This window comes from Notechis scutatus, chromosome 2 (genome assembly GCF_049901735.1).
Source record: "Notechis scutatus isolate UNSWTSFEM ecotype Mainland chromosome 2, rNotScu1.2, whole genome shotgun sequence".
NCBI classification, from domain to species: Eukaryota; Metazoa; Chordata; class Lepidosauria; order Squamata; family Elapidae; genus Notechis; species Notechis scutatus.
The window spans coordinates 24,566,645-24,591,890 of record NC_142010.1 but is presented as its reverse complement, the minus strand read 5'-3'; the positions used below and the strand labels follow the sequence as shown (position 1 = coordinate 24,591,890).

At 43.9% G+C, this 25,246-nt stretch overlaps 1 protein-coding gene across 2 annotated transcripts in view; it reads right to left on the bottom strand.

Moving 5' to 3' along the window:
• The window catches only part of GABBR1 (gamma-aminobutyric acid type B receptor subunit 1), a 209,408-nt gene that overhangs the window by 99,332 nt on the left and 84,830 nt on the right, over positions 1-25,246 (bottom strand). Inside the window, exon 3 of one of the 2 annotated variants that reach the window (XM_087953744.1) lies at positions 15,145-15,223. The exons of the other annotated variant lie outside the window; for it this stretch is intronic. Within the exon in view, the coding sequence (XP_087809870.1) occupies positions 15,145-15,223 (79 nt within the window). The remainder of the gene's footprint in view (positions 1-15,144; positions 15,224-25,246) is intronic. 2 annotated transcript variants of the gene reach the window in all.

Sequence of the window (25,246 nt, the reverse complement as noted above, 5' to 3'; positions counted from 1 at the left end):
TAACAGTCTCCGGCCCGCTGGTTGGTGACCACTGATTTAGAGCAGTGTTTCTCAATCTTAGCAACTTGAAGGTGTGCAGACTTCAATTCCAGCATGCTGGCTGGGGCATTCTGGGAATCCACATATCTACAAGTTGCTGAGTTTGAAAAACTCTTGATATAGAGTAAATATTATTATAGTCACCTAAATATATTTAAGATATTATCAGAACAAATAGAAAACTAATGTGGTCTAGTGATTAAGGCACCATCCTAGAAACTTATGATGAGCAGTTGCAGGAACTGGGCATGGCTAGTCTAGTGAAGAGAAGGACCAGGGGAGACAGGATAGCAGTCTTCCAATATTTGAGGGGCTGTCACAGAGAGGAAGGGATCAAGCTATTTTCTAAGGCACCCAAAGGCCAGACAAGGAACAATGGATGGAAACTGAACAAGGAGAGATTTAACCTGGAAATGAGAAATTTTCTGACAATGAGAACAATTAACCAATGGAACAGCTTGCCCTCGGAAGTTGTGGGAGCGCCATCACTTGAGACTTTCAAGAAGAGATTGGACTGCCATTTGTCAGAAATGGTGTAGGGTCTCCTGCTTGGGTGAGGGGTTGGACTAGATGACCGACAACAAGGGTCTTCAAACTTAGCAAGTTTAAGACTTGTGGACTTCAACTCCCAGAATTCCTGAGCTAACATGACTGGAAGAGGAATTCTGGGAGTTGAAGTCCACAAGTCTTAAAACTGTCAAGTTTGAAGACCTCTGACCTACAAGGTCCCTTACAACTCTGTTAATCTGTTAAACCAGGAGACTATGAGTTCTACTCTGTTCCATATCAACAGACTTGAAACCCTGCGTTCCTATTGGTTCAATTAACCGCTATTTGATTGGACAACCCAAGCGACTGTGATTGGCTCACTAAGAGTCTGCCGCGATTGGTCAATACCAAGCGCGGGAGACTCGAAGAGAAATCATTGGCCACTAAAGCCCCGGCGAGCTCTATAAAAGAGCTGCCGCAGCTGCTATTCTTCCGAGCTGAATTTAACTGATAAATAAAGAGCTGTTGTTACTGAACCGGAGTCTCTCGTCTTTGTGAGCCCAACCCTTCGAATATAACACTGGCGATGAGGGTGGGATTGAGAAGACAATGAGACTAACCAGCACGTGGCAAACGGCGCAGAGCAACCACCAAGATGGCCAGCAACGCCACGCCACCCGCACCTTTTAATCCGGCCACAGAGGACTGGGAGTCCTACATCGACCGGTTCCAAATGTTCTTGGAATGCAGCAACCTGAAAGACGCCAGTAGCGACCGGAAACGGGCCGTATTCCTAACACACTGCGGACCTGCCATTTTTAAAATGGCCAAGGCTTTGGCAAAACCCGCGGACGTCAAGGCAATGGACTGGGACGACCTCGCACCCATCCTCCGAAACCACTACGCTCTAGCCGTACCCACACTCAATCGCCAACATGACTTTTACCGAAGAGACCAGCGCGAAGGTGAGAGCATCAGCGAATTCGTGGCTGATCTAAGGGACCTAGGAGGGTTGTGCGGATTCACAGACCTAGAAGAGGCCATGCAAGACCGGGTCATCCTCGGCCTAAAAGACCCCACACTACAAAGCAAGTTGATGGCAAAAGGCAGTATCTCCCTCGCCGACACCATAGCTGAAGCAACTGCAGCAGAAGCCACCCGCAAATCAGCGGCTCGAATGCGGCGATCAAATACAACCGACCACCATCCTGTCAGCGAGACGGCCTCGACACCAGAGAAACACACCGCCTCCACCCACCATGGCAACATCGAATCCCCCTCTGACAGCAACTACAAGGAGGAAGAAATCCACCGGCTTCAATCAGAACGCGATCGACGAGACCGGTGGGGTCGTAAGTCGGGGTTTCAATGCGCCGGATGCGGAGGCGATCACTCCCACTCTGAATGCCGTTTTCTTGATGCCATTTGTCGGCATTGCGAGAAGCGGGGGCACATCACAAAAGTTTGCCGAAATAAACGCAACCACAGTCCCCGGCGCCGAGGTGGCAGCCCGAGACGACGAGACAGCACCCCCCCAAAGCACCGAGATCGCCAGACTGACAGTCGATGGAGCTGAGATGGCCGGACCAAACGTTTCAACGAGGCGCCGCGAAAAGAAGAGACCCATCAAACAGTTGTCATCAGTCATTCTTCTACCATCGACGCCCAAAAAGTACGTGTAACAGTAAACATCGAAAACCAACCGTGCTCCATGGAGGTGGATTCGGGATCCTACCTCTCCATGGTCTCCTGGCACACCATCAAGCGCCTAATACCCAGCATACGCCGACACAAACTAAGTGACCAAAAGCTGATTCTCAGAGACTACCAGGGAAACCACATCCCCGTCACCGGCATCGGGCACTTCAAAATCACATTCAAAAGCCGCACCAACATATTGCCACTCACCATCATGGACAATGACCGCCCCAGCTTGCTCGGGCTACAATGGTTTGAGCCGCTAGGGATAGAAATGGCTGGCATCCACCACACAAACGAAGAGGATTGGGAAGCGGCACTTGCACGGGATTTCCAAGAGGTCTTCGACAACACCCTAGGCAAGTACAAGGGGTCCCCAATCTCTTTCAATCTTAACCCAGATGTCGCCCCTATCCGCCTCAAACTGCGGCGAGTGCCATTTGCACTCAAGCCTAAAATAGACGAGCAACTAAATAAGCTCATCGCCCAAGGGGTATTGGAGCCTACTGACCACGCCCGATGGGAAACACCTATAGTCACCCCAATCAAACCAAATGGCTCCATAAGAATTTGTGGAGACTATAAGGCCACACTCAACAATGCCCTGCAGCAAAGTGCCTATCCCGTGCCAGTAGTCCAGCACCTCCTGCACTCACTGGGGGGAGGCCAGGTATTTGCAAAGCTCGACCTGGCATAAGCCTATCAGCAGCTGCCGGTCGATGCAGAAATCGCCGAGGCACAAACGATTGTGACACACCGGGGGGCATTTAAATGCAACCGCCTCCAATTCGGTGTCAGCGTAGCGCCTGGGATTTTCCAAAGCCTAATAGAAAGGATGCTGCAAGGCATTAAGGGAGTAGTGCCATACTTTGATGATGTATTAGTGGCGGCGGCTAATAAAAAACAACTAGAAAAATGCCTGAGGGCAGTACTCCAAAAATTTAAAGACTCTGGCTTGAAAGTCAAAAAAGAAAAATGCCAACTATGCACTGAGAGGGTCGAGTTTTTGGGGTACCTCTTAGACAAACACGGAATCCACTCCACCGAGAAAAAACTCAAAGCCATCAAGGAAGCCCCCAGACCGAAAAACAAAACGGAGCTTCAGGCGTTTTTAGGACTCATTAACTTTTATAATGTTTTCCTACCCCAAAAGGCGACCGTGGTGGAACCATTGCATAGACTGTTGGACAAAACCGCCTGCTGGACTTGGGGAAAACGGGAGGAAAACGCCTTTCAATGAATAAAAAACCTCTTAACTTCCGACGCAGTTCTCATCCAGTATAGTGAAACTCTACCACTAACAATTACATGCGATGCATCACCTTTTGGAGTAGGAGCAATCCTCAGTGACACCTTACCAGACAGAAAAGAGGCACCCATTGCCTTCTTTTCAAGAACCCTGTCCAAGCTGGAAAGAAACTACAGCCAGCTGGACAAGGAAGCCTTAGTGATCACCTCCGGAGTGAAAAGGTTCCACGAATACATCTACGGTAGGACCTTTTCAATTATTACTGACCATAAACCGCTGCTTGGCATATTGGCGGGCAACAAGGCCACCCCGACCATCCTCTCACCTCGCCTGACGAGGTGGTCCGAGTTCTTAGCCGCCTATAATTACCAGCTCATACACCGCCCCGGCAAGGACATTTTGCACGCCGATGCTTTGAGCCGCTCACCCCTTCCAGACGTGCTAGATGACCCACCACTCAAGTCCTCCAAATAGAAACCCTACCCAGCCCACTCCTCACCGCGCCAGACATTGCCCACGAAACAAAAAAAGACAAGCGGCTGGCGCGAGTCTTGAGTTGGATAGAACGGGGTTGGCTGGAAAATGATAAAGTTGAACGTTTTAAAGCCTTCAGGAGCCGGCAAACTGAACTCTTTGCTCAAAATGGGTGCATTCTTTGGGGAGATCAGGTGGTGATACCTGAAACATTACAAACCAAAGTGTTGGACATGCTGCATGAAGGGCACCCAGGCATCGTCCGGATGAAAGCCCTGGCAAGAAGTTATGCTTGGTGGCCAGGGATGGACAGGCAGATCGAAACATGGGTCGCAGCTTGCAACAGTTGCCAACAAACGCGATCCACCCCCCCACAGCACCACCCCTGGAATGGGAAACACCCAGAGGCCCCTGGTCCCGAATCCACCTTGATTTCACCGGCCCCACTCATGGACACACTTTTCTGATAACCCTTGATGCCTATTCAAATTAGCTGGAGGTCTGCACTATGAAAAAAACAACCACAGAGGCCGTCATAGCCAAACTTAACAAACTCTTTGCCACACATGGGTTGCCAGATGTGATAGTGTCCGACAATGGGCCACAGTTCACAGCATTGGCATTCGAACAATACCTAGCTGCCCGAGGCATCAGACATGCATTAACATCACCCGCTCACCCGGCGGCGAATGGGTGGGCGGAACGGATGGTTCAATTTACAAAGAAAACCATACAGAAAATTGAGGACGGCAATATCCAAGAAAAAATCAACAAAATGTTGCTGATACAACATATCACACCTAACACAACCACTAACAAATGCCCAGCAGAACTACTTATGGGCAGAAGACTCCACTCGCCACTAGACCAGTTGCATCCCACTTACAATCCGGAGAAACCCCCCGGCTCCACAAGCTGACATCGCGCATTTAACATCGGCGACACCGTCTTCGCAAAAAGTTTCACCGGGGACCTCCTCTGGGTACCTGCACGAATCACTCAAATAACCGGACCCAGGTCGTACCGCCTAGAAACCACCGACGGGCGTAGCTGGAAGCGCCATATCAACCAGCTACGGTCCAGGCTTGCCAGCACAGACTTTAACAAAGAAATGAGAGGGGGGGGGGAAACCCCGAACATTGAAAAAGAAAAAAACTCAACGCAAGCAGAACACCCCCCAGGCAGAAATCAAACAATAAACCAACCATACTCACCGGAATATACAGAGCCGTTGCAGACGGGTGCTTCACCTGAAAGGAGTAGCCGGACAAGCTCGAACAGCCCAGAGAATCCAGGCGGGAGCAGCAGAGCGAACGACTCGACCAACCCGGGCGAACCAGGCGGGAGTTGCAGCTATAGGCCCGGCTCTTCCTTCCAGGCGGTTCCATCGGGAGAATTGAGAGCGACGCGGAGCCCGTCCGAACCGGCCGACGACCAGGGACTGAATGAGGCGTGCAAGTCAAGTAGGCAGGTACGGAGATCCGCCTACCTGCGCGACTACATCACCCTGCCCCTTGGACGATACCAAGAGGGGAGGGGTGTTCCATATCAACAGACTTGAAACCCTGTATTCCTATTGGTTCAATTAACCGCTATTTGATTGGACAACCCGAGCGACTGTGATTGGCTCACTAAGAGTCTGCCGCGATTGGTCAATACCAAGCGCGGGAGACTCGGCGAAGTCATTGGCGCTAAAGCCCCGGCGAGCTCTATAAAAAGAGCTGCCGCGGCTACTATTCTTCCGAGCTGAATTTAACCGATAAATAAAGAGCTGTTGTTACTGAACCGGAGTCTCTCGTTTTTGTGAGCCCAACCCTTCGAATATAACAACTTCCACTTTAGGCCTGAAAGCCAGCTAGGTGACTTTGGGCTAGTCACTCTCTCTCAGGCCTCAACACCAGGCTCTGGTGACAAGCCAGGCGTTTAGGTTTAGATTTATATTAACAGAGTTGGAAGGGGCCTTGTAGGTCATCTAGTCCAACGCCCTGCCCAAGCAGGAGACCCTACACCATTTCTGACAAATGGCAGTCCAATCTCTTCTTGAAAGTCTCAAGTGATGGCGCTCCCACAACTTCTGAAGGCAAAGCTGTTCCCTTGGTTGATTGTTCTCACTGTCAGAAAGTTTCTCCTTGTTTCCAGGTTGAATCTCTCCTTGTTCAGTTTCCATCCATTATTCCTTGTCTGGCCTTCCGGGTGCTTTAGAAAATAGCTTAACCCCCTCCTCTCTGTGGCAGCCCCTCAAATATTGGAACACTGTTATCATGTCTCCCTGGTCCTTCATTAGACCAGCCATGCCCAGTTCCTGCAACTATTCATCGTATGTTTTAGCCTCCAGTCCCCTAATCATATTGGTTGTTCTTCTCTGCAACCTTTCTAGAGTCTCAACATCTTTTTACAGTGTGGTGACCAAAATTGGATGCAGTACTCTAGGTGTGGTCTTACTAAGGCTTTATAGAGTGGTATTAGTAACTCACTTGATCTTGATTGTGTCCGTCTGTTAATGCAACTCAGGATTGCATTAGCTTTTTTGGGCTGCTGCTGCTGCACACTGGCAATCAATTCCTAGTGCAACCAATGAATCAAGATTAGCCAACCTTGCACTTGTGGGAAAACACCGAGGAGAAGAAGGGGTGGAGGGAGAGTTCCTAGAGGCAAATATAGTTTATATGTGACAATAGGACTTTCTTGCATGGTACTTTAATGGTTGGCGATTTCAGCAAGTGGTCTATATTTTAACTTGACCCTGACCTTTTGTTTATAACCATTCCTATACCATTTTAAGGTATTGTGAAGGTTCTTTTTTAGTCTATGCCTGCTTGGTGTGGTTGTTTCAAGGGTTGGTTCAATATCACTTTAAATATTGATTTTTAAAAATATTGTTAATTGGGCTTGATTTCCTTGCACTTAAGTATAAACATGTTGTTTTTTTTTAAAGAGATATCCCAATATACTCTGCCTTTGATTCTATGAAGATAAAAGGTAGTGCAAAATTAGCAGAAAAAGAAAAAGTACTACTATTTGGCTTATTGTATTTCCTTTGAGGCTGAAACCTTCTCTAAGATTAAAAAAAAAACCTTGATTCTATAGCTAAAAATATGCTTTAATAGAGCAATCCTATGCTCTGCTCAAAATGCTTCTACAGCAGAATGTTTTGACCTTGTCAAAGATCCTGCAGGCAGGGAGGAAGCAGCAAAGAAGCCAAATTTATTTCTATGATTGTTGGTTGGTTTGTGTGTGTGTTGGGGGGGACTTCTTCCACAGTAAGCAATTATATTATTTATAGAATCTTCGGAACACAGAAATGTGGAGTTAGAAAGAACTGTAAGTATCATCTAGTCCAGGGGTCCCCAATGCCTGGTCTGTGGCCCAGTGGCAGCCAGCAGCCTGTTTGGAACCAGGCCGTGGAAGTGGTGGCCAGCACACTTGTGTGCACACGAAGCTGCATGTGTGAAAGTGGTGTGCAAGTGTGAAACCATTCCCTCTTACCCTCCACTACCAACTCCTCCACTAGGTAGAAAGTTCAGAAGCTTTGTGAAAAGACAAATGGCACAATAGGATACTGTTGCCTAACCCAACAGTGGAAGGGGGAAACTCACCCTGGTTGTCTTGCCCCAGAGCCATAGCTGACCTGAACTAGCCATAGCTGACTTGCCATGGCCAACTAGCCATGGGACAACGTGGCCAACTAGCCCCTGGGCAATTCACCACGGGACAATTCAGGATAACTCAAGAGAGAGTCGTTGCAACTCACCCCAGGTTCAAGGACTTCTAACTTGAGAATGTTGAAACCTAAAGCAAGACAAGGCCCACTGCAATTCTTTTGTCCCTCTCTTGAGTTCCCCTGCATTGAATTGTCCCATGGTGAGTTGGCCGCAGTGAGTTGGTCATGGTGAGTTAGAAACAATGGGAAGGTCAGGGTGAGTCGACTGAGGTGAGTGGTGCTAGACTTGATGACTGGGAGACTAGGAGAGGTTAATATCAAGAGGAGAACCTTCCAACGAAACTCACTATCACAACTATTGTTAGCAGCGCCTTGATTCCTCTGTCAACACTACTGAAGAAGTCTTGCTCGTGGTTATCAAACATCAAAAACATTTGCCAGGCTATCCCACTTCCTTTACATGGATGTTCTGAAGCTGTATGGAAAAACACCCTTACCATCATTGTGGGGAAAAAATAATGAACATTGAAGATGCTTTATGGAAATGACATCAAAAGTCTGGTTGAGGAAGAGCACGACAAATACCTGGCCATCCTTCAAGGTGTCAACAACATCAAGCACACTGAAGTCAAGAAGAGGATTAGAGGTGAATACATCATGAGAGGGTTAAAGAAGATCTTACAGTCCAAGCTCAGTGGAGGAAATATTATCAAGGCAATTTACACCTGAACAATTCCAATCATTAGATACGCAAATGGAATAGTGGACTGGATTTAAAAAGAACTAAAAGCCCTGGGTAGGAAGACCAGAAAAAATAATGACAATGAATCATGCCTGTCACTCAACTCAGCAATGTTGACAGACCCTACGTACCAAGGAAAATAGGTGGGCGTGGAATGTTGCAAGTACATCAGACAGTTGAAGAAGAAAAAAGGGGCATTGGAAGAATATCTGAAGGACAGTGAAGAAGATGCATCCAAACTAGTAAAGGATGAAGGCTTACTGAATACCAGAGAGACCAAGCTGGTGTACAAGAAAGACCAAATGAAGAACAGAAAGAAGATGTGGCAAGGCAAAGTATTTTACATGGCCAGTGCACACATACAACTAGCAGGCAAAGCAGATAACAAGAAGACTTGATAATGACTAAAATAGGAAAGTTAAAGAAAGAGGCAGAGGAGCTAATTGTGGCTGCACTAGACCAAGCCTTAAGAACCAAGCCTTACAAAAAAAAATATTGAGACGTTGGAAAAAGTGCAGAGAAGAGCAACTAGGATAATTAAAAACCTGGAGACTAAAATATATGAAGAATGGTTGCAGGAATTGGGTATGGCAAGTCTAGAGAAAAGAAAGACTAGGAATGACATGATAGCATTATTCCAGTATTTGAAGGGCTGCAACAAAAAGACTTATTTTCCAAAGCACCTGAGGACAGGACAAGAAACAATGGATGGAAACTAATCAAGGAGAGAAGCAACTTAGAACTAAGGAGAAACTTCCCCACAGTGAAAACAATGAACCTGTGATGACCCAGGACATGGCACAAAAATAACAAAGTCACCAAAGTAGATAAATTCCCTTTAATGCCTCCAACTTGGCCCCCAATGTCCAATTATCCTCGGTGGAAGATCAAACTCTTCCAAAAACAGTCTTCAAAGGGAATAAATGCAGTCCGAACCTAAAATACAGATAAAGTAGAAATAAAAAACCCAACATAAACTACACTGAAGTAATTAACACGATAGATCAGGATAATAACTTGCAGACTTCCAAAAGATAACAAGACACACAACACAGTTGGGAGGACGCCAAAACCCAGATAAGCCTCGACAAAGATAATGCACACTTTGCTTCCAGCAACTTTGCCATGCGCAGTTTGCCCTTTTAAACAGTCTTCCCAGCTGCAGCCCATGAAGGGGATCAGGGCCCTTTCCTCCCTCATAAACCATGTTGCTCCCTTATCTGTTCCTCCCTGCATGCCCTACAATGAAGAGGGAGTGGGCCTGGGTCTTCCTCTGAATGCCCAGCTGGACTGTGCCCTTCCCCAGTTTCTTCCACAGCCACCGGAGCCACACTCCCACTCCCTATCAGCTTGAGCTACATGACCTCCCCCTCAGAATCAGACTCCAACTGGGGCATAACTAATGGAACAGTTTCATCACAGAAGTTGTGGGTGTTCACCACTGGATCTCCAAGTTCTCTGTATTCTGAATAATAAGAATTGAGTAGAGAGCAACAGACAACAAAAACAGCCTCTCCTAGAAAAAACTGAAAAAAAACAGTGGATTGCTTAGTTAGCTGCTGCAGGAAGATCGCACAAACTGACTACCAACAATGGAATAACAAAGTAGCAAGTAGCAAAAAGTACCATTTGCCTGAAAGCAAGAACTGGTAGGGTTACAAAACAGACAAGTAATGGAAAATGAAAAAACTAAAGTGCTCTTGGACTTTAGGATTCAAACTAGGCAATCAACTACCATATAACACCCCAGATTTAACAATCGTTGATTTAAAAAAAGACAAAAAGTCTGCATTGTAGACATTGCAGTATCTGGAGACAGCAGAAAAGAAGACAACGTACTGGAGAAAATCACAAAATATGAAGACCAAATAGAAGTAGAATAACGATGGCAAAAAAAGCAAAGACAGTACTAATTGTAATAGGCACCTTGGGTGCAGTTCAGAGGTGGTATTCAGCAGGTTCTGACCGGTTCTGCAGAACCGGTAGCGGAAATTTTGAGTTGTATGGAGAACCAGCAAATACCACCTCTGACTGGAGATTTTGCGGTATCCTTCCCCTGCCACGCCCACCAAGCCACGCCCACAGAACAGGTAGTAAAAAAAATTTGAATCCCGCAGTTCCCAAAAACATCTGGAGCACAACTTGAACATCATCAACATTGACAAAATTACTACTAGTCAATTGCAAAATTGTGGCTTTATTGGAAACAGCTTACATCTTGCAACAATATATTTAATATTGTTAAACAATAATATCTACAGCACCTGCCTAACCAAGGTCCTTGAGTAGTGCAGTATTCAATGAATAGATAAAAATTCCAAATTGAATCTAAACATCTGGCTGACTGTGTGACCAATCATAGTATATTAAACTTGTTTGTTGCTTGACTCTCAAAGCCATTCTTGTTTTGGAAACCCTGACTACTAGACCTGTGGGGACACAGTGGTTAGAATGCAATATTGCAGGAAATTCTGCCCACTGCCAGAAGTTCAATCTTGACCAGCTCAAAGTTGACTCAGCCTTCCATCCTTTAGAGGTGGGTAAAATGAGATTGTTGGGAGCAATATACTGACATTGTAAACTGCTTAGGGAGGGCTGTAAAGCACTATGAAGTGGTATATAAGTCTAACTGCTACTGCTGTTCTTGCTATCTGGCATTTTCAATTTTACAACTTTGCCAATTATTCATAACTACATCATTTTGCCCATGTTTCTGCTCATGGTATCTTTTTTATTATGACTGGATCTCATTTTATATAATATTCTTCCCCAAACCCCAAAAACTTTAACCTTAGACTGTCTACTATTGACCTCACCCCTTTCCTAAGAGGTCTGTAGGGGGCGTGCATAAGCGCACCAACGTGCCTACCGTCCCTGTCCTATTGTTTCTCTTATTCTTTTATTTTTCTTATATGTACCCATTTCATGTATTCACAACTATGTATACATTTATACTTATTATCTTGTAAACAATTGGCAATCAAATAAATAAATAAATAAAATAAATAAATAAATATTAGATTTAACTTTCTGGTATTCTGAACTTGATTCTATTTATTTATACCTATCATACTACAGTGCTCCAGGTATTGTAAGAAATTTTAATCTTTGTTTTAATGCAGCAAAATAGAATAATATAAATGCACCCAAATACAATAATAAAAAAGACATAAAATAATTAACATAAGCATGTAATCCTGGCCACACTGGAATGAGCCAAGGCCCCCAAGGAGCTGCTGATACAGTTCTACAGAGGAATTATTGAGTCTATCATCTGCACCTCTATAACTGTCTGGTTTGGTTCTGCAACCCAACAAGACAGACACAAACTTCAGAGAGTAATTAGGACCGCAAAAAATACAATTACTACCACAAGGACCTGTATATTGCACAAGTCAAAAAGAGGGCTGTGAAAATATTTACAGACTCCTCACATCCTGGACATAAACTGTTTCAACTCCTTCCCTCAGAACAACACTATAGAGCACTGCACACCAGAACAACTAGGCACAAGAACAGTTTTTTCCCCGAAAGCCATCACTCTGCTAAACAAATAATTTCCTCAACACTGTTCAACTATTACAAAGTCTGCACTATCACTATTAATCTTCTCATCACTCCTTATCACCCATCCCCTCCCACTTGTGACTATATGACTATAATTTTGTTGCTTGTATCCTTACGATTTATATGGACTGTTTCCTAGTATGATTTGATTGCTTATTGTACCCTATGACTACTATTAAGTGTTGTACCTGATGATTCTTGACTCTTGACGAATGTATCTTTTCTTTTATGTACACTGAGAGCATTTGCACCAAGACAAATTCCTTGTGTGTCCAACCACACTTGGCCAATAAAGAATTCTATTCTATTGTCATCCACAGTAGTCAGTCATATGCCTCTAGAGCAGGGCTCTCCAAACTTGGCAACTTTAAGACTTGTAGACTTCAACTCCCAGAATTCTCCAGCCAGCAAAGTTGCCAAATTTGGGGAACCCCTGCTCTAGAGTGTTCATAAGGAAGAAGAGAAGACCCTTCCTGTTCTTGTTCCATGGCTACTGGCATTTGGAGCAGGCTGACCCAAACTTTGAATGGAGTCCTTGGCAGGCCAGTCCTTCATAGACTAAACAGAATAACAGAGTTGGAAAGGACCCTGGAGGTCTTCTAGTCCAACCCCCTGCACAATGCAGGAAACTCTACACATCCTGGTCAAATGACTGTCCAGTCTCTTCTTGAAAACTTCCAGTATTGGAACACCCACAGCTTCTGAAGTTAAAGCTGCTCCACTGGTTAATTGTTCTCACTGTCAGGAAATTTCTTCTTAGTTCTAGGTTAGTTCTCTCCTTGATTAGTTTCTGTTAGGAATATGAGTCACCTAACAGCTATTTGGGTTAGAAATATATAAACCAGGATAGACATTTTAATACTGTCTCTTTAAGGGAATGCAAGAGCATGCAATTGGGTGTGGTTTCTCAAATGGCCATAAGATGGAGCCAGAAACCTGGGTTGTTTAGTCTTAGTCTGAGTCTCAGAAGAGAGTGGGAGTGTATCTCTGTTTCCTTCTGTTGGAAAGTATTGCCGTTGCTCCATTTCTTCTAAATTGACTGCTATTACTGGATTTAATGTAAGTCTGATACTGAACTGTTTTTTGACACTGGACTTTGATATTTGGATTATCCCTGGATGAAAAATGACTGATTTAACTTGTGAATGACTTTGGATTGCTTATTTTGGACTTTGTTTAAACCTTTCTGGAAGTAAAAACCTACATTTACTGTACAGTGTATCTGTGTACTGTGTGTGTATTATTCAAACACTTCTCTCAAATACGTCTCCCTGTATGCGCTCATTCTCCTAACGGGGAATTACCTCAACACTTTCCACTCATGGCTTCTTGTCCTGCTTTCAGGTGCTTTAGAGCAGCCCCCTTTCGACGCCGGGCCCCGGTTCGAGTCAGTGGCGCCGCCGGTTCGCGTCGCCGCCTGCGAAAACCCGGGACCGTCACGGGTATTCTCAAAAAGAGGGCGCAGTGAGCTTGGGGGAGTGGTGGGGAGTCAAAATACTGCGGCCGGTTTTACCAAAAAGATGGCGCAACCTGCGTAAGGCTGTTCCGGGCCGTCTGGTCCGCGTTGGGCCTGCTTTAGAGAATAGGTTGATCCCCTCTTCTTTGTGGCAGCCCTTCAAATATTAGAAGATGCCACCATGCCATCCCAATCCCTCTCCTCCCCAGACTAGACACAATTTCTCCCAGGGGTGGGATTAAAATTTTTTAACAACTGGTTCTGTGGACGTGGCTTAGTTGGTGGGCATGGCTTGGTGGTCATGTGACTGGCTGGGCGTGGTCAACTCAACATCTCTCACATTGAGGCACGCATCTCCTCGCCTGGCCTCTCATGACTGTGGGGATGCTGCAACAGCCATAAGTGTGAAAAATGGTCATAAGTTACTTTTTTCAGTGCCATTGTAACTTTGAATGGTCACTCCACACAAGCAAAGTACCAGCAAAGGAGGTAAAAAAAACTCCAGAGAAGTTCCTGTGACAGGCAGTCTAGTCCTGTCAAGAATGTAATAAGAGTTAATGGAGAGGCAGTTTCTGTAAGCAACACCAGAATGTTTCCTTCCTGCCTTCCTTACAGGATTAGACCAGTAATTTCTTCTAACAACCGGTTCTCCGAACTGCTTAGAATGTTAACAACCAGTTCTAGTGAATAGGTGCAAACCTGTAGAATCCCACCCCTGATTTCTCCATTCCTTTCCCCCCTTAAGTTCATCCGAGTCAGAAGCCATCGCCTTGTTTTGTAGCAATAAATTCCACAAGTTAATGATCCATTAAGTAGGTCAGTTGCAGTATCATGAGCTTTCAAGGTCTGAGGTGAATTCAACCCTTTTTTTAGCATTATGGCACAGTCTCTGCATGAGTTATCTCTACATGAAACACAGCACAGGCATTTACTTCACAACAACAATAAAAAGATGACTAGAACTTTCCTGGTCTATGAGTGACGACTTGCAAGAAACCCATGCCTGCTGGGGAATGGTCAAAATATAAGACTGAGGCAATCTCTAACAATGTGTGCTGGTTTCTTGTTTAACCTTTCAAAAATACCAGGTGGGTCGAGGCTGATTGAGCCTCTGTTAGAGCCCCTGTTTTGCCTGCAGAAAATCCCAGCCTGAATTTCTTTGCCTGCCTTATCTTGGAGGGCAGTGAGGTTGGTGAACAAGGAGAGGGAGGACCCCTTTCTCCATCTTCCCTCCATCCCACACCATCACACAAGATTCACTGGGTCTTTTTTAAAACCAAGGTTAGATATTTTAAATGTAAAGATATTATTTCGAGCAGAGCTCAGACAAGTATTGCATGCTAGAGAAATAGTAGTGGGCAGCGGTGGGCTGCCACTGGTTTAGCAACTGGTTCTGTGCAACCTTCTCTGCGAATGAAAAGGCACATGCAGCGTTCAAAATATAGCAATTTGAAGCTCAACTGCTTACCTTCTAGAGTAGCCCCTAGAGCAGCCCTGAGGTGTGGAAATCAGCTATGCCGCACAAGTCAGCTGAGCCAGAAAAGAAGGGAATATAGGACAGGGCGGGTGGCGGGTGGGTGGGACCAGCTGATGGTCAGAAGTACCAGTTCATGAGAACTGGTTCGAACCAGCAGCCGCCCACCGCTGGTAGTGTGTTGCCTTAGACCAGAATGAACCATCTTTGGGGTATGCACAACACAAGGAACTGGAGCTCCCAGAAAAAAAGAGGCCCAAGGGCAGAAGTATAGAAGAGAAAGGAGGAATCTTACCTTCTGTGATGTTCAGATGGACTGCTCCATGGCCACGTTGTGATATCACCAGCAAACTCAGCACAAGGAGAAGCGGCATCTGAGGATAAGAGGAAAGGTAATGTCCATACAAAGATTACACTGCAGGACTAAACAGAACAGAATAACAAAGTTGGGAAGGACCTTCTAGTCCGATCCTCCTAGCTCAAACAGGAGACTCCCTACCATTCCAGACAAAAGGATGTCCAATCTCTTCTTAAAATCCTCCAGGGATGAAAGTTGATCTCTCCAAGATGGTCATGTAGTCTTGCATTCCATTACTATATCTATGTACTCCACCAGTGGGTGTTGCTTATATGCAGTATCACTACATCTTGCAACTCGTGATGGTGGAATGAGGCCTTTACTACTAGTCACGCACAACGAAAGTTGACAACACTTGCATTCCTGATAGGCTTCCACTCAAATAGCACAGTGTGTCCAACACACTACCAACTACCAACCTGCCTTCCATCGAGGACCTGTATACTGCACGAGTCAAAAAGAGGGTTGTGAAAATATTTACAGACTCTTCACATCCTGGACATAAATTGTTTCAACTCCTTCCCTCAAAACAACGCTGTAGAGCAGTGCACACCAGAACAACTGGACACAAGGACAGGTTTTTCCCCGAAAGCCATCACTCTGCTAAACAAATAATTTCCTCAACACTGTTCAACTATTACAAAGTCTGCATTACTATTACTATTAATCTTCTCATCGTTCCTATCACCCTTCCCCTCCCACTTGTGACTATATGACTGTAACTTTGTCACTTGTATCTTTACGATCTATATTGACTGTTTCCTAGTATGATTTGATTGCTTATTGTACCCTATGACTATTATTAAGTGTTGTACCTTATGATTCTTGATGAATGTATCTTTTCTTCTATGTATACTGAGAGCATTTGCACCAAGACAAATTCCTTGTGTGTCCAATCACACTTGGCCAATAAAGAACTCATTCATTCATTCATTCATTCATTCATTCATTCATTCATTCACACATATAGTTAAGTAGCCAAGTGAGGTTACTTTTTAATCAATTTTAAAGTGGTCTTTCAAAGCTTACTGCTGTACCAGAAAGGCAGCACAAGTAGTCCTTGACTTACAGCAATTCGCTTTGTGACCATTTGAAGTTACAATAGCATTGAAAAAAGTGGCCTATGACCATTTTTCATACTTATGACCATTGCAGCATCCCCATGGTCATGTGATTTACATTCGGATACTTGACAACTGACTCACATGTATAACGTTTGCAGTGTCCCAGGGTCGTGTGATCAATTTTGAGATCTTCTGGCAAGCAAAGCCGATGGGGTAACCAGATTCACTTAACAACCATGTTACTAACTTAAGAACTGCAGCGAATCGCTTAACAAATATGGCAAGAAAATGGAACAAAACTCACTCAACAAATTTCTTACTTCGCAACGTAAATTTTGGGCTCATTTGTGATCGCAGTTTGAGCTGTACACGAAATTGGCTTCAAGACACAAACAACCACCAAGAACCAAGAAATGCAACAGATGATTTTAATCAAAATGAAATGAGATGTTCTTGTACTCCAAGTATATTAAGCACATATGGGCAGGAATAAACACCTTTTCAGAAGGTTTTATAAAGCAACAGGTTAAAACTGCCAAATTCTGCAGGGTTCTAGGAGTATGTGGCCAGCAAAGAGATTATTTGATCCTGAATATGCACGGTGTGAATAATTCTGAATGGTCGGTCACCATACAGGACCAAACAGGCTGATTTTATTTCCCAGAAAGGAATATATAGAAATAAAATAATTCCTCAGGTGAATAGAGTTCTTGTTCATTGTAAGGCTTTAAAGGCTAAAATTAGTATTTTAAAATGGATTTGGAAATTAATAGGAAGCCATGCAACTGATAAAGAATTTGGTTTGAATGTCACACAGCAATCGCAAAAGTTCTGGCCACCAACGCTTGCTTTACTTGCAAATTTTAAATCATCTTCAAGGGAGCTCCACATAAAAGGACACCATAGTCATCAACCCTGCATCTTACCCAGTAAATGAGTTTTACTTTAACATGAAGTGGCCTAAATTGGGTATAAAACCATGCCTAGCCATTGGCACTAACTGCACCTCCTCGGAGCATGCTGAATTTAAAAGGTATGCATTGCATAAATGACTCTATAAATGAAGTGCTGTAAAAGGATTTTACAGATCAGCAGCATGGTTTTCTTCCTGAGCCCAAGTTTTAATCTGGTCATTGTTTCAGCCATTTCCCTAGGACAATGGTTGCTAACCAGTGGGAACCACTGGTGGTTTGTGAGAAATTTTTGGTGGTCCGCAGAGAAATGTCACCCCCAAAGCACCCCTCAAAGCAATTAATCCAGGCTGCACAGGAACACAAGGCTGCACCACCCACATGGCCCGCGGGAACACAATGCTTGCAGCACTTGCATTGTGAACAACACGAGGTAGTGAGGGCAGAGGGGAAAGGGTGGAGGGGGGAACTTACCCCACTCGCTCCACGCACCTCACCTGGCCACCGGGCTGCTTCTTTCCGTTTCTTTCTTCTTCTGCTTTTCGCTGCATGCAAGGAAAGCAATAAACGTCTTTCTTTCTCTCCCCCAAACTCCGCCAGAAATAAGTCTTTGATGTCCTGCAAGGCATCCTGTTCCAAGAGGCTGCATCGGCATGACAAATCTCACAAAGACTCATGTCTGGCGAAGTTTGGGGGAGAGAAAGAAAGACTTCTGCTGCTTCTGCTGCTTTCCTTGCATGAAGCCAAAAGTCTCTCTCTCTCTCTCTCTCGCCCTGAGAAAGGAGCTGGAGACGGTATCCTGCGATCCCAAATAAAGAATGATCGATCGGTAGGAAAACGGGGTGGGGAACTGTCCTGAAGACTTTTGGGGGATTTTCTTAGAGTCTCTGGTCCGCGGGATTTAAAATTATGAGTTTGGTGGTCCCTGAGGTCCAGAAGGTTGGCAACCCCTGCCTTATAGGATAAAATGATCAAAAACAGAGCTTACATAGGGTGTCACTTGCACATTCCTCTCATCTCTTGTCAGAAATGCAGGAATTAGAAAAAATGGGAATTAATTAATTTAATGTTTTAAAAATATTATGATAAAAGCTTTATATAGTTCTATCCCAGTACCGGGCCACATTAATGGCAGAGATACATCTGATTAACAAGTCATTCTGTGTGCAAATCAGTCCCAGAGAGCACTATAAAAGATGGATAGTTGTTTGAACCAGTGCTTCATATGAATATCCTCATGCTAGTTCTAACTAGGCCAGTGTTTAAATATCTCCAGATTGTCCACTCCTCCTCCACACCTCCAGGAAGCTCCGCAAGCAGTTCTATCCAATTATGAAGATGTTTTACTTGAGATTTCCATCTTTTTTAATCATTCTTTTCTGGCTAAAATAACAATTTCCTCAGCCCACTGATGACATCTCAGTCCACAGCTCCGGACAATTTCTCTAAGTTGTTGTTGTTTGTTAGTTGTGAAGTCGTATCTGACCCTTCGTGACCCCATGGACAATGTTCCTCCAGGCCTTCCTGTCCTCTACCATCTTCTGGAGTCCATTTAAGCTCATTTTTCTAGGTAGTTTCATGTAAAAGTTTTAAAAAATGGGCGGCAAGAGAGAATCCACTTTCTGAGTGTGTGCCCAGCCATGAAGTAAATGAAGTCACCCTGACACCAATACTCCAAGTCCCTTTCCAGAGGAAGTGTTCAAGAATCACCGAGAGAGGTCCAGAGAATCTATAGACTTGTATTATCTCACTCCCCAAGGTGATCAGGATCAGAGGTGGTATTCAGCAGATTGACCATTTCTGGAGAACCAATAGTGGAAATTTTGAGTAGTTTGAAGAACCGGCAAATACCACCTCTGACTGGAGATTTTACAGTATCCTTCCCCTGCCATGCCCACCAAGCCATTCTCACAGAACCAGTAATAAAAAAAATTGAACCCCACCACTGATCAGAATAGTTTCCATCCCAAAATCCTGGCTAGAAAACATACCAGAAGGGATTTAAATAATTTGTGTCCTCCAAAACCCTCGGAAATTGACAAGATGTTACCTACTCTGACTGAAACCCAGGAATTTTGTGAGAGAAACTGGACGATCAGTCTTGAAAACAGAAGACCTATGTTGGCTTCTTCAGCAGTCAAATCGCCCTTTAACACATTTCTTCTCTGATCAACATATTGTGAGCCCAGTCCTGACAGATTTCATTAGTGAAGAAAGACAAGGATCTGGAGCCTGAGCAGTCAATCTTTTCATCTTCAAAGGCTTCCAGCTGGTGGGACAGAGCTCGATTTGGTTTCATCTGCAGAGACGTGCATTCATAATATCATGCTAGGGAAATGCTAATCAACTGCCTAGCAGTATCAGGAGTGAAGCCTATGGCAGCCTCTGAAATGCGTCATGCAACCAGACAACCATCAAGTGCCATATGAGATCCATGATCTGCTTAGATGGGCAACTATGGCAACCTTATGATCTGTGAACTTTAACTCCCAGAATTCCTGGCTGACTAAGGAATTCTGGGAGTTGAAGTACACAGGTTGCAAATTTGCCATAGTTGTTGAGGTAATTGAGTTGTTGAGTGCACTCAGGGAAGCGAGGTAAGAGTGGTGAGGAATAACACACAACCAGCACACAGATACATTGAATAGTATTATGAATAGCTCTGAAAATATAAGTTCCTTTTCATGTAGCTCTTGAAAAGTTCTTTTCATTAAGTTTAAATGAGCTAACATATCTCCACCTTTCAGAAGACGCGCTCTAAACAGTTTACATGTAAGATGTATGTGTGCACCTACACTGTCACGAACATAACTCCTCTTCAAATTCTCCCAACACCTAGCAGCAGACTCTTCTCCACAAATATGGACTAGCTGCTGGTCACTCAGTGTTAGTCCAATTATACAAAGAGCTCGTTCATTGTTCTGTTTAAAGTCAACAAGCTTCTTGGCATCGTCCTCATCATCTGGATCCCAAGCATTTACATCCGGTGGATCCTGAACTGCATTCCATAACCCTTCTCGATGCAGAAGTAGACTGCACTTCATAGACCAGGAAACATAGTTTGTTCCATCCAACCGGGTTATCAGTGATAGACTTGTTGACGGGTCTTATGCCATCTTTACCAGGACAGTAACCCACAATTAAACAGTAAACATGTCTGTATATGGTACTGTGTATTCACACTAACTCTCAGTTATCTGAGCCTGGTATGGCCTGGGCCCATAACCAGTGTTGAGGTAATTCCCCGTTAGGAGAATGAGTGCACTCACGGAAGCATAGTGAGAGTGGTGAGGAATAACACACAACCAGCACCCAGATACACTGAATAATAATATGTAGGTTTTACTTCCAGTAAACGGTTAAGCGAAGTCCAACAAACAGTCCAAGTCATACACGGTGAAAGCGGTCAGTATTCAGTCCAGGGATAATCCAAATAACAAATATATATATTTCCAACCCAACTGTTAGGTGTATCATATACAGACTAGTAACAGACTTACATATACAGACTAGTAACAGACTTACAGAACGATGATCAGCAACAGTCAATAGAGAAAAATGCAGGAACCAAGAACATCGACCATCAGAACATCTAGGAACTAGCAACTAACAACAACAGAACTAACAACCCAGGTTTCTGGCTCCATCTTATGGCCGTTTGAGGAACCACACCGAATTACAATTTTAGCATTCCCTTAAAGAGACAGTAATAAATGTCTATCCTGGTTTATATATTTCCAACCCAACTGTTAGGTGACTATCAATTCCTAACAATAGTTGCCCACCCCTGGCTTATATCAATCTAGAGATCAGTGATAGACTGCTGTCCTCAAGTAGCAATAGCACTTAGACTTATATACCGCTTCACAGTGCTTTACAGCCCTCTCTAAGCGATTTACAGAGCCACCATATTGGCCCCAACAATCTGGGTTCTCATTTTACCCACCTCAGAAGGCTGAGTCAACCTTGAGCTGGTGAGAATCGAACTGCTGAACTGCTGGCAGCTGGTAGCCGGTAGTCAGCAGAAGTAGCCTGAAGTACTACATGTCCAGAGGTCTCCAAACTTGGCCACTTTAAGACTTGTGGACTTCAACTCCCAGAATTCTCCAGCCAGCTTGCTGGCTGGAGAATTCTGGGAGTTGAAGTCCACAAGTCTTAAAGTGGCCAAGTTTGGGGACCCCTGGTCTAGTCAACCTCTTGCACCACCCTGGCCTGGGAGTGAAAATGGACTGGGGGGGGGCATTTTCACCCTCCCTGGGCTCCTGAGGCTTTCCTCAAGCCTCCAGGAGGGCAAAAATGGTCTCCCCGGGCTCCGGAGGCTCTCCAGAGACCAGAAACATGCCTGTTTCCGGCCTTCCGGAACTTCTGAGAGGGCCGTTTTTCATCCTCCCCGAGCCTGCGGTCCAAAATGGGCCGTGTGGGAATTCCTGGGAAGGATAGGGAGGGGCATGTGGGGCCAGCCAGGGGTGGGATTTTCTAGTTCGCCAAACTGGCCATAAAATTAGATACCGGTTCACCCAAACCGGTGCGAACTGGTAGCAGCACACCCCTGGTTAGTTCCATGCCTATATTTCCATCTGAATTTGGCCAAACCAAAGCATCCTTTTCAAAGCATGCATGAACATATCTACCGGCAAACATTTTTCACAATAAATTCTTATGGCTTCCACATATTGAATCCATAGTGCCATATCCTGCTTTCCCATCTTGTAACTATGATTTTACTTTGATGGTATTTTCATTTTAGTATGAGAAATGTTTATCTTTGACAATTTTAATGTTTTATGCTATAAGCCACGGAGAGTTGCTTCAAAATGAGATGGGTAGTAAATGAATTTAATAAATAAATAAAAATTAAATAAATAAATACAAAGCACCGTCTCTTCTTATACAAGCTTGTACAATTCCATCCATATGGTTACATTTCTAATCCGCCATATTTCTGTTTTGCCTGCATTATATTTCAGCCTACTTTTATTTATTTGTCTATCATCTGTCTATCAATCATCTACATCTCTCTGTCTGTCTATCTATCTATCTATCTATCTATCTATCTATCTATCTATCTATCTATCCTACGTATCACATTTTTTTAACTTCCAGTGATGGAGAAGCCACAACTTCTGAAGGCAAGCCATTCCCCTGGTTGATTGTACTAGCTTTCTCTCCAACTTGCCGTTGGCTGACTCCTGCAGACACAAGAAAGAACTCAGAACACTCACATGGATGCAGAGTTTCTTTTAAAGTACCTTGGTTTGCAAATAAAGCAGCAACAACAAAATTTCCTGTTAGGAAATTTCTCCTTAGTTCTGGGTTGTTTTATCTGCTTGATTATATCTCTATCTATCTATCTATCTATCTATCTATCTATCTATCTATCTATCATCTATCTATCTATCATTTATCTATCATCTATCTATCTATCATTTATCTATCATCAAGCTATCTAGCTATCATCTATCTATCATCTAGCTATCATCTATCTATCTATCTATCTATCTATCTATCTATCTATCTATCTATCTATCTATCTATCATCTATCTATCTATCATTTATCTATCATCTATCTATCTATCTTTATCTATCATCAAGCTATCTAGCTATCATCTATCTATCATCTAGCTATCATCTATCTATCTATCTATCAATCTATCTATCTATCTATCTATCTATCTATCTATCTATCTATCTATCTATCTATCATTTATCTATCATCAAGCTATCTATCTATCATCTATCTATCTATCTATCTATCTATCCATCCATCCATCCATCCATCTATCTATCTATCATCTATTTATCGATCTATCTATCATCTATCTATTTATCTATATTTCATCTATCTATGTATCACATTTTTGAACCACCCATTTCCCTCACAAAAGGGACTGTTTGCCTTCAATTTACCCAAAACTGCTTTTGAATACCATTTGTTAATTTCACTCTAAAGCTGTAATCCTGTATTTTATTTACAGTATTTATTCCTTAATAACTAGACTGTTTTATCCATTTTCATTATTCAATGCACACAGTTCCCTCAGCTGTTGCTGGGGCTGTTATTTGCCTTTAATCTAAACCTTAAACATTATTTTCTTATAATTAATACTTGACAACTTAATTTGGATCATATTCCCAAATGCAATTTCTCACCTCCCCAGTGCATTCCTGTAAGTGAAAAAATATGTCATAAATGAAAGAAATCTGTACTGTACAATAAATGTGTATTGGACAGGATGCATGTTTAGTCCTATATGTGCCTGAGTGTGTTTGTGCAAAATGTTCTCATTTGTTTTGTTACAATTTCAATATTTGGGTCTGTAATTCTTATTCTTTCAAATATCCACAGAAGTGATACCACCCGAGTGCCACTTAGAAGTAGCTTCTCCCTATATCTATATTTAGGTTTTTTTTTAAAAAAACCCACTGAATTCTAAAAATATCCCCATCTATAGATTGAATGAGTTCTAGAGCAGCTGGCTGGGGAATTCTGGGAGTTGAAGTCCTCCAGGCTTAAAGTTGCCATTGGAGACCCCTGTTCTAGAGAGTTCCTTGTGTAAGCAAGAAAACTCACCTCATACAAGGGATCTGATCCAGCAGAGCTTTGCTTATTCTTTTAATGTTCTTAAGGGATAGAAAGAGACAAATGGACTTGAAGGTCTTATTGTTGTAGAACAAGGGTGTCAAACTTGATTTCATTGAGGGCCATATTAGGGTTGTGTTTGACCTTGGGGGGGGGGCTGGGCTGGGCTGGACATGGCCAGGGTGGGCGTGGCCAGCTTGATGTCACTCATATTGGGGGGTGCCTGTGGTGGCCCAAGCGCTCTGCCAGCGAAAACAGGTTCCCAAGCTCCATTTTCAGCTGTGATGGCCTCCTGCAACCCTCTGCCAGAAAAAACGGAGCTCTGTTTTTCACTGGCAGAGACACCGCAGACCGGTCCTTCGCTGTTTCCAGGGTGGCCCTGTGGCCAGATCTAAGCACCCCACAAGCCAGATCCGGCCCGCAGGCCTTAAATTTGACACCCCTGTTGTAGAAGATAGGTGGGGAATATGGTCATCTTCACCTTTGACCTTCCAAATAATCTATCTATCTATCTATCTATCTATCTATCTATCTATCTATCTATCTATCTATCTATCTATCTATCTATCTATCTATCTATCTATCTATCTACCGTGTTTCTCATATAATAAGTCCGGGTCTGATTTTTTTTTGAGCCCCGAAAAAATGGCTAGGCCGTCTTTTTGGGGGTGACTTAATTCGGGGGGCCCTTGCATCTTCGGGCGGGCGGGTGGTGATGGCTTGGATGTTGACCTCGGCATTGGTGGGGCACTTAGTATCGGGGTCAACGCAGGCAGCACCATATCCGGGTGTGCAATAAAAGTACTTCCTAACGGCAAGCCCCCCCCCCACCATTCCCCCCCCATTTCGCATGTTTTAATATAGGCCTTAATTTGGGGGGAGGGGCTTAATTTCATTTCATGCCTATAAAACATGCTGGGACTTCCTATTGGGGGAGGCCATAATGTTGGAGAAACAGGGTATCTATCTATCTATCTATCCCTCTCTCCCTCCCTCCCTCCCTCTCTCTCTCTCTTGGCTATGCTAAAACCAAATGGTTGATTTCACATTTTCCAAACATTTTAGGAGAAGGCAGCTCCAAATGCCGTCCCTGCACAGGCAAGGACTATTTATATATCAGCCAATCAAGAACACAAAAGGAGAAGCAGAGAGACTCACAATGGGGTGGCCACACGGGCCATCTGTTGGGGGGGAAATTCAGGAATAAAACACAGTCTTCCATCCACCAGACAAAATCTCCCCCTTCCTTGCCACAATTCTTAGGATGCTCTATTCAGGGATGCAACCCAAAGGCACAAGCGGAGCAAGGCACATGGCGCAGCTCTGCTATTTTGTTATTAAACCCAGTCTGGAGATGAAGAAAAAAAGGGAGCCCTTCACACAGAGGGAGAGATGGTGTGCGGCTGCCCTCGTGTGGTTGTTTAGTCAAGAGTTGCCGTCATTTATTTTATTTTATTTTTATTTTTTATTTATTTATTTTGAT